The following is a 10,268-nucleotide window of genomic DNA, read 5'->3' as shown; positions in this document are numbered from 1 at the left end:
CCATCTCATTTTAAGAACGGAGGTGAGGACACCTCCACTCATGAACAAGAAATGACCGCCCCCCGCCCCCGCCGCCACACACACACACACACCTGACACCACACAGTCTAGGCTGTGCCTAGTCCTGCCTGAGAACCCGGGACTCCCCAGCTTTTCTGCTTGAATGCCCAGCCTCGCTTCTTTCAGGCTCCTCCTCAACACCGGAGCTTCGGCAAGTCGCTAGGGCTCACCTTATAGCAATGGGGCAGTCCCTAATGTGGCCGCGATTGACTCGGAAGAGGTGAGATCAGCGACATTGGTCTCACTCTCCAGCGGACCGCTCTCAGTGCGCCCTTGGGCTGAAAGGGGAGGAAAATGTGTGTGTGTGGGGGGGGGGGGGGGGAGAGCAGGGAGGAGGACTCCAGGAGGGCCAGTCCTAGGCTGAGGAAAGCGCCAGGAAACCAGACCCCAGTGCAGCTTCGGGATGTCAGTTTGCGTGGCCTCCCTTCCTGTAGGGTTGGGCGAGCACCTCCCTATAGGGTTGGGAATTGAGCACCTCTCTCCAGATGTGCCCCCACTCCAGGTGTGCCCCTCTCCAGGTGTGCTCCCGCCCCGTGTCCCAGGGCCTGAGCCCGGACCGCCCTTTGCCTAACGGAGATCCGCGTTTTCATCGCTTGCGAGGGGTTAGAAAGTCTTTTTCGTTCAAAATATCATTTGATCCTTGCAGCAAGGCAGGGCGGGGGACCTGGGAGCAGGGTTTGAACGTAGGACTTCTGATGCCAAGTCTCTCCCAAGGTGTCCTTCCTTCTGTGACTTCATAGAGAGCGACAGAATTCCACCATAGAGTGGGCGCTGGCTTTGTTCCAGCTTACTGTTTGAATCTGGGGTCGCCCAGAGCCCCAGCGTGGAAGGTGAGGACCAAGCTGAGCTACTGGTGCGGAAAGGCCTAGCCTGCTCGCCTGTTCGTGGTCCCCTGCGTGGAAAGGCCCTAAGTTCGCATTCTCTCCCTGTGGGGGTGGTGGTTGTAAATATCCACCTACCAGACCTTTGCCTGAAACTGCAGGGAGGAGGAGGAGGAGGAGGAGGAGGAGGAGGAGGAGGAGTTTTTTTTTTGGAAGTTCTGGGATGTCTTTTGAGCATTAAAACATTTGATTAGTTAATGTTTGTTTTACATATTTATTCCGAGGAAATAATCCGGAATGTTGACAAGGATGAAATCACAAAGACACTCCCTGAGTCTTACAGTGTCAAAAAAAATAGATATAATGGATATAGTGTAACAGTATAGACACAGTCTATTATGGTTCATCCGTAACATGGACTATTATATTGCCCTTTTAAGATATATTTGTAAAACTCTAATAAAGTTCTGGACACGCTTATGCTGTAAATTTAAAATTTACAAACTCACATGTACGCATACATGCAAAAACATAGAGAAGAAGTGCACCTAAACATTAGCTCTGGAAAGAGCATTGTTTTCTTTCCAACTTTTCCTTGTTTTCCAAAGTGTGCATGACTTTTATCATCAGAAACAAATTAAATAAATCTATGGGTCATTGCAAGATTTCAACATCTCTGAAGACAAAACGATGTCCTTTCCAGAAAAAAAAAAGAGGAGGGGTACTGTTTGGGCAAAACCAGAGTCGGGGCCACCCTGACCTTGCTGAGCTGGACAGCCTCAGGAGTCCCTGAACCTCTCTGATCGCGATTCCTCGATGGTAAAAAAAAAAAAAAAAAAAAAAGAAGCTGGAACTCGGGAAATAGCTTTGATGTAAAGATTAAATGACACGTTGTACAAGAAATCATTACTTGGCTAAACCATCTAATTTGCCGAAATTTTATGTAAAATTTTTTGCACCCACCAGCCTGGGCAGATGAGCCCAGTTTATCTGCATTTCAGTCAATCCTAACACCCATTCTTGCATTTGCCTCAAAAGGTTTATTTAAAAAACATTTGATCTAAAATCCCCAAAAGAACCCTAGTGAGATCTCATTTTGATTTTAAAACATTTTTAAACGACTTAGATTGTGCTAAGACTGCTGCCTCCCGGGTCCCGTTGTCTTCACTGAACCATGTAGCGTCAGAAATTACAGCAGTGGACACTCCTCGATGGTTTCAGACAGTTATCACAACCATCCTCTGATGGGCATATTGTTATCTCCAGTTTTAATTAGTCAAAGCTTAGAGAGAAATACTTTGCCCAAAGCCCACAATTCATACATCCAGAGCAAGGCTAGACTAGTTGGCTCCACCTTGGCTGTGATAACCACTGCACCACACGGCCTCCTTTTCCGGGCACTGCTGTGTCCCGGGAGCGTTTCTGAAGAGCTAATGCTCATCAAAACTCCCCAACCCTGGAGGGCGCCTCGTTCACATTCACCGAGCACCAAGGCGATCAGTTTTAGGGAGGATAAGGGGGGTGGGAGACGTGGAGGGCTAGGTGAGGCCCACCTTCGAGTGGGCCCTGGGCTATTACCTCTCCTCCTCCCCACCCACTGGCCGAGCCTGCTAAGAGCCTGGGGATCCCAAAAAAAGCTCCCTTGCCCTTTCTTCGCTCCGGGGTTGACATGTTCCACCTGTGAAGTGGCGGATCCGGCTCTAAGCGAGGCATTTCTACCTCGGTCTAGGCCACGGTGGTCCAGACTCGCTCCTCCCCCGTCCAACCTCTGCTCCCCGGAAGGAGCCCCCGCCGCCGGCACCGCCTTGCGCCCACGAAGACTCCCGAGGGTACCTCCATCCGCGGTGCCCAGCGGTCCCCACCTGAGTTCCTCTGCCACGGGAGTGGAGAGTTAAGCTATTGCCAGGCCGGAAGGACAAGCTCGGGTTGCAAAGCAAGGGCTCCATCCCCCATCCCTGCACGTCCTCTAGGAAAATCCCCGCGGACCCCGGGTTGACCTCCGAAGTTCGCGCCGGTACCGTATTTACAGAGATTCGAGCGTCGCGCAGCACCATCTCTTCCGCTTTCCTGGCTTCTGAGAACCATCAATAGGAACCAAGCCTTTCCAGAAAGCGGCTGGGCTTGCAGAGGAATTAGAAGGGCGCGGGAGGACAGCGCTCGGGGAGGAAGGTGCTGCTGGGTTAGCACGTGGTTTCCACAGGAACCAATGGGGGTGGGCAGTCTCGTCACTCAGCCCTGGTCACCGGCCATAGGGATGGCCCTGAGGAAGGCGCAGTCCGGGACGCCAGGCGTCCGCCCCAGACCTGGGGTCTGCGGCGCCAGCAGCCACCAGGCGGGAAGCTCAGGGCGCTGCATTCCGCGGGGACCGGGGACGCGCAGGCCCCTCTCCTTCCGCCTCCGGGATGCTGCAGAACCCCGTCACCTCCACGCCCTTCTCGGTGGACGACATCCTGAGGCTAGAGCGAGAACAGATTGGCCTCGCGGCCTTGCAACTCCGGGGGACACGGGGGAACCCGGAAAGCTCTCAGTATCTGCGACTGGTCCCAGACCCGCGAGGGTCGGAGGTTCCCAACACCGGAGAGAGGTGGCAGGACGGTTCAGAGCCTCCTAGGGATCCCAGTGAGCGGGTCGCAGAAATGGACGTGGAACGGGTGGGTGAGTACACCCTCGGGGCTTGACACCTACGGGGAGATCAGGAGGGTAGGGATGGGCCATTATCAGCTGGCGCGTGCGAGGACACGCATCTCCCGGTCTCCCCAGGGCCGAGAGTCTACCTTCTTTTCCCTTCACCTAAGAGTCCAAAAGGCAGGCCCTGGGCCACGCTGCCGCCCTCTCCCCGACCCCCTGTGTGCTCCACCTCCCCGAAGGGAAATAAGGTCCTGAATCCTAGGGGGTTGCTGTTTCCACAGCGAGTCCTCATATTAGTATTCCCACAAACACCCCACTCCACTCACAACCACAGTCCCAGGGACGCCAGCTTCTCTCTCTTACACAGAAACCGCTCCACAGTCTTGGCTGTGCTGCGTCCCCTCTCGCTTTCCCTGCCGCGCGAGCCTCTCCACCCGAAACCATCTGCCAAGGTGTAGCCAGCAGAGCAGCAGGGCGCTTGGGGAGAGGACACTGACAGCTGTGGGGTCCGTCCCAGGCCGGCCCTCTCTAGGGGCTTGCTGGGAGGCCAGACTAGCCCAGTCAACCCTTTGCCCGGTTCCTCCACTCAAAAGTGAGAGAGGTGGCGGCCAAACCAGGTCTGAGTCCCGGGGCGTGAAGGGTCCTGCGGGTTTGGGAGCGCGGTAAGGGTAAGGGCAGCTTGGGTAAGGGTAGCTTGGGTAAGGGCAGCTTGAATTTGAGCTGCTTCAAGAAGCCGCTCTGCCGAGTCTCCGCGCAGTTTCGGCTCCCGGTCTCCGAAGGCGCAACTGGTGCGCGGACAGCTAGGCCCAGACCGAGTGTCCAGCGGCAGGAAGGGCAGAGGCGGGCGGGAAGCTGTGTTGCACTGACTCCTGTCGCGCGGGAGTCTTGTGCCTGAGGCGCAACATTTCGAGGGATGAAAACGCCACCTTCCCTCTCGCCCAACCTCTGCGCCTGGGTCCGCAGCCTCCATGCAGGTCTAGGGGCCCTGAGAGGCATCTCGCAGGTCGGTCTCTTCGGCCCGGCAGTGCCATGGCCCCTCCGTTCCAGGCGCAAACTGGCCACATAAATGCAGACTAGCTCTGAGTTATTCATCCACTTGCAGGCTCGTTTTCGCCGACTCCAGAGCCTGGAGAACATTAAACTTCGCTCTGTTTTCTGCAGCGGACTCTAAACATGGGGGTTTTCTGCAGCGGACTCTAAGCATGGAATTCCCTCCGCGCTGCTCGGCCCACTAGCCGTGCGCTCCGGCCCTAGGGAGAAAGGGCCACACTCCTCGGACCACCGCGCTCCCCTCACAGCCCCGGGCACCCGCAGCGCGTTCCTAGCTCCCCGCAGGAAAGGGACCTTCCTGGTGGCCTGGGCGCGCCCCATCCATCCCCAGCTGACCCACCTCGCTTTCAGGGACACAGGGCACAGAGCGAGAGAGGTTCCAGACCGGGACCCGAAGGACAAGGGGTGCTGGCACACCAGGGGTGCCGTGCAACCCCTCGGCCTGCGTGTTCAGTAACTTTCCAATAGGGTCCTGTTTGTTTCAGTCGCTGAAGGTCAGTTGTTACTTTTTTATTTGGTAACAAAACAAACCCTCGTCAATATTTTTTTTTCTCTTTGCGAGGAGAGATGTCCTCGGGTTTCTCTGAACACAGGCTTCTCTGCAGGAAGTTTTTATTTCTACAAACGTTGAGTACCCAGCAGCCCTCCCGCAGGAGACTGGCCAGCTCGGTTGGTTGGGGATTTGGAGTCCAGTTCCAACCTGCTCCAGGTTTAAGGAGGCAGGCCCTGTTCCCTGCTCCAGGAGCTTGCCTCTCCTCTATGTTCCTAGTTTACCCCTGGCCTGAGTTTCCACGAAAACTCTCGGTTTCCTCTCTACCCACCTACCCTTCGGTAAAATCAGCGCTTACGCCCAGATAGCAGAGAGATGGGAAGAAGGGCAGGGAGGCTGCGTCTAGGCGGCTGCAGGCCACGCTGGGACTTAGCCCTGTTTTAACCAGCTCCGTTGGTGTCCACTCCGTGTGTCCAGGCCAGGGCGCTGCCTGGGAGGGAGAAGAAGCGGGGCAAAGCCACCCACTTGCCGCAGACCCTACAGGAGAAAGAGGCCGCTTTAAAATAAAGTCAGATGTAGATCTCAACTTTACACATACCTCCAAGAGAACCTCAGTTTCTCAGCCAAGAGTCAAGAGTCAGAAAATACGTTGTTTTATTTTATTTTGTTAATTTGGATTACAGAACCTTGCCTCCAAGAAACATGAGGATGGTCCCCAGTGCCGGTGGAGCACTTGACCAAAATGACAAGGGTGTGTGTCAGGGCGGGGTGAAGGTGGTGGGCACTGGAGGCTCCCAGCTAGGAGCAGGGTGGGTAACCAGACGAGAGGAGCCTCTGGCAGGCACGTCACCGAGTCTCTCTCGCCCCCCTCCCCTCTCTTGACCCTTCCCATCCCCTTCCTCTCCCTTTCCACCAAGGCTTGTCCAAAGTCAGCCCTCCTCTGATAAGTCCCTTCCTTATTCACTCTTGATTCTTGCAGCAAAATCTTCCTCAAACTCAACCACACTTTAGAATAGAAATAACGGCAAGCCGCCTCTACCCCACCACCACCACCACCAAATAAATAAATAAATAAACAAACAAACAAACAAACAAATAAAATAAAAAGACATTCTAAAAGGAAAATGAAGCTGACTTAGTCTACCTTTTGGGAAACGGCTGTACACCTGGGACCACAGATTGGCCCAGTTTGCATATGTTCCAGCAGGTACAAAAGCGACTGTGGGCGTGGGGGGAGGAGGGTGAACCTTCAGAGGGCCTCTGACGGGAGTGAGGTGTCAGCAGAGAGGAGAGAAGGGGCTAGAACTACAGGCTACCCAGGGAGAGGGGCGTCCCTTGAAAGCCGTGCAAGCAGTGCTGGCGTGAGCCTCACGCTGGGCGCTGACGGTGTTCCTTCCTGTGCTTTTAGAGCCCGGCCTCCGCACCGCCTCGCCGCTCCGCGGTGGGACCCGGGGACCAGAGCGCGGCTCCGGCAGCGGCAGCGGCAGCGGCAGCGACGGGGCGCGCGGTGCGGGCGCCGAGCAGCCGAGGGCGCGGCAGCGGCGGCGGCCACGCGTGCTCTTCTCGCAGGCCCAGGTGCTGGCGCTGGAGCGGCGCTTCAAGCAGCAGCGGTACCTGTCGGCGCCGGAGCGCGAGCACCTGGCCAGCGCGCTGCAGCTCACGTCCACGCAGGTCAAGATCTGGTTCCAGAACCGGCGCTACAAGTGCAAGAGACAGCGCCAGGACAAGTCCCTGGAGCTGGCGGGCCACCCCCTGGCGCCGCGCCGGGTAGCGGTGCCCGTGCTGGTGCGGGACGGCAAGCCCTGCCTGGGCCCCGGTGCGCCCGCCTTCCCGGGTCCCTACGGCGCCGCCGCCGCGCCCTATTCCTGCTATAGCGGCTACGCGGGCTCTCCCTACGTGGCGGGCTACGGCGGGGGCTACGCGGGCGCGCCCCCGGGCCCGGCACCGCCCGTGCCCCTGGCCAGCGTGGGCCTCGGCGGAGGTGGCCAGAGCAGCAGCGCGCAGGGCCCTCTGCCCGCCACGCTGCAGGGGGTCCCGGCCTGGTGAGGCGCCCTGGCTCAGGCACACACACCAAGGCCGGACGATCTGTGCAGCTGTCCCCGCCGAAGGGTCTCAGCAGAGAAGATGGGCCGCCGCACTGGAGGGAAGAGGCAACCCGAATGGCGCTCCCCCCTAAAGCGATCTCGGGGACTGTGACTCGCCCCTGGGAGTCTCTCTCGGGCTGAAGGCCCTGGGAGCGTTCTTCCCCCTCAGAGACAGACAGAACGCGGGCCTTCCCAGCCGCCGGCGAGCAGCGCTGGCTGGAGGAGGAAAGCAAGGGTGGGAGGCAGTTTCGGGCGGCAGGGCCGAGCTAAGGAAGGTGTCATCGGGTCTCAAACCTAGGGGGCTGGAAGGTTGTTTGTGTGCTGCAGCCTGGGCATTCGGAGGGCCTGGTCCTCCAGTGAAGGGCGACAGGTGGGGGAAGAATGAGAAAGAGTCGAGTGAGGGAAGGGGAGTGGAGAGCCAGCCAGGAAAAGGAGGATCCAGGGGATCAGGAAGAGAGGCTCGTATAGGATTTAACCCCCCCACCCCCAGCTGTGCTCCTAGAGACTGGGATTAATGTAGTGGAGCGCTCTTTTCTGGGGCCACGCTTGCTCTCTGCGAAGCATCCTCTGGCTCTTCCCTCCGTGTCAGTGCATTTCTCTCTTGTATACAGCTCAGCATCTTGAGGAAATACATGAAATATATTTGTTTTCGCCTGTGTAAGCCATTAGCATCTATCCACCTCTCGGTCACCTCTGAACAACTTCGAATTAAAGTAAAAATGAAACCCCCAAGTCCTGAGTCCTCGGTACCTACAGACTCCCTGGGGACCAAACTGGATTTGGCCCTGGAGCCAGGTGCCCTGAGGTCCCCCTCCACGCCTCTTCCTCTGCAGGTTTTCTTCCAGAGCAACAGGTTTCCAAGTTCCAATCCGGAAGGAGGCTCCACCCGGCCTTGAGTCCTAACAGGAGGGGTAGGGAGCCTGAACTTTAGGTGAAAGTCTGACTCCCCGGACCCAACCCTGTCTGAAGTCATGCAAACTGAAGACTAAAAATAAGCTAAATGTATTCATGGGGACGTTTGTCTTTGGCAGGCACTAGTACGAAAAGCAAGATTTTTAAAAAGAACATATTTAGCCAATGAAAACTCTGGTTCTTCATACCCTGGATCACTAACTTGTCAAAAGTTAAAGTGTATTATTTAATAAATTCTAATGTTTAATTAAAATTCAACGGCCCTGCATTTTCTCATTTCTGAATGTGCCTGGTTGTTTTTACTGACCTGGGCAAGAGAGACTGCTGGGTCCCTTGTAAATTATACCTATTTTAAATAGCTTACATCTCTTAAAGTTTATATGTTTAAGCTAAAAAACACAAATAATTGTTTATATTGTTTTCTTACCATTTCCTTACATTTTTTCTCCTTTTTACTTTCTCTCTTTTCAAGATTACATTTTTCCAATATTCTAAAAATGCTGCATACAGTATTAAGTCTAAAAAAATCTTATGTTGCCCTTTAGGTAAAGCCTTTACCCTAGAAATGCAGGTCATGGATCCTACTTGGCACAGAGTAGGAAATTAATACATGCATTCCCTCCACCTGCCCAACCTTTCTCACATAGTTAAGGAACCCAGAAGCGGTGACCAGACCTGCGATGTTGTGACCAGGCCTCCACATTCCCTCCACCACCATTGCCCACATGGAAAAGCAGGGAGGAGGAGCCATGGCTGTGCTCAAGGCTGTGAGTGATGGAGAAAGAGGCTTAGTCCAGTCATCAGTAACTCAGTCATCACTGAACATTTCTGCTAGGGACACAACAGAAAACAAGATTTTGCTGCCCTTAAGGAATCTATTATCTAATTGGATACCAGAGACTGACATGAGAAAGGTATCTAAAAATACTAGGTGGTATATGCTGCCTGTCAAATAGGACAGACAATAAGCTCTCTAGAAAGAAAGAAAACCTGGCGGGAGCTGGGGTGCTTAGAGGGTGGGAAGAGGGGTAAGCCTGGTGATTAGGCTGGGAATGGCACCATTTCCTAGATGAGTTCCTGGAAAGGTCTAGGACAGTGGTTGGCAAACTCATTAGTCAACAGAGCCAAATATCAACAGTACAACGATTGAAATTTCTTCTGAGAGCCAAATTTTTTAAACTTCTTCTAATGCCACTTCTTCAAAATAGACTCGCCCAGACCGTGGTATTTTGTGGAAGAGCTACACTCAAGGGGCCAAATGTGGCTCCCGAGCAGCAATTTGCCGACCACTGGTCTAGGACTTAGGGATGGGGAAAAGTTGTTGTTGTTTTTTTAAATATATTTTTATTGATTTCAAAGAGGAAGGAGAGGGAGAGAGAGATAGAAACATCAATGATGAGAGAGAACTACTGACCAGCTGCCTCCTGCACGCCCCCCCCCCCTCACTGGGGGTTGAGCCTGCAATCCTGTCCTGTGCCCTTGCCCAGAATCGAACCCTGGAGGGACCCTTCAGTCCACAGGCACACACTCTATCCACTGAACCAAACAGGCTAGGGCTAAATGGGCATATGCTGAAGCCAGAGTGTATTTTATGGTAATTTGAATACAACTCAAGGCTAGCTCTTGGGAATTTGTAAATGTAATTGACTGAAGAGAATGGGTGAGGCTGGAGGGGTTGTTGGTTTCATATATATATATATATATATATATGCCCATGATCCCTTTAAATGTTCCATTGGCCTGCGACATTGTCTGTTTCTCCAGATTACTGTAGCATCCATATTTGATGGTCTAAACAAAACAAAAACAAATAAACCTATAACAAGTTTAGTCCATGTGGATTTTTCTTGAGGGAAGTTTGAGATTCGCAGGACAAAAGGAAAGAAAAGAGAAGGAACACTCTTCTTCCCTTCTCCCCCCTTTCTGCCTGTCAGGATCACTTTGAAATGCATTCCCTCTCCCCACTCTCAAGCCCACCCCCAGCTGCCCACCTTCCGTCCTGTAATCTCTCCTTTGCACTGAAAGCTGCCCCTTTTTGTGTGTGTCTCATCGACCACAGCTTATCCGAGGCACGGCTTTCACCAGGCTCTGTAAGCCATCAGCCTCTTATCTGCATCGTTCAGTCCCATCACTCCAGTCACCTCTTAATGTTCACAAGTTCCCCAAATGGGAAGTAATTGACCTCTAAACAAAACAAAAAAAGCTCTCAGAGAGATAGCAGAG

General features: G+C 54.1%; 1 protein-coding gene across 1 annotated transcript; it reads left to right on the top strand.

Annotated features, from left to right (window-relative positions):
• Positions 1 to 3,283: 3,283 nt before the first annotated feature.
• Positions 3,284 to 7,095, top strand: NKX2-6 (NK2 homeobox 6; the record flags this gene model as incomplete). The annotated part of the gene is made up of 2 exons (XM_080675479.1): positions 3,284 to 3,536; positions 6,458 to 7,095. 2 exons carry the CDS (start codon positions 3,284 to 3,286, stop codon positions 7,093 to 7,095), a joined length of 891 nt encoding a protein of 296 aa, XP_080531605.1.
• Between the last annotated feature and the right edge of the window lie 3,173 nt (positions 7,096 to 10,268).

Source organism: Plecotus auritus (genome assembly GCF_963455305.1).
Source record: "Plecotus auritus genome assembly, chromosome: 6".
Taxonomy (NCBI): domain Eukaryota; kingdom Metazoa; phylum Chordata; class Mammalia; order Chiroptera; family Vespertilionidae; genus Plecotus; species Plecotus auritus.
The sequence above is the reverse complement of the archived record's forward strand: the minus strand, read 5'-3'. Positions and strand labels throughout refer to the sequence as shown.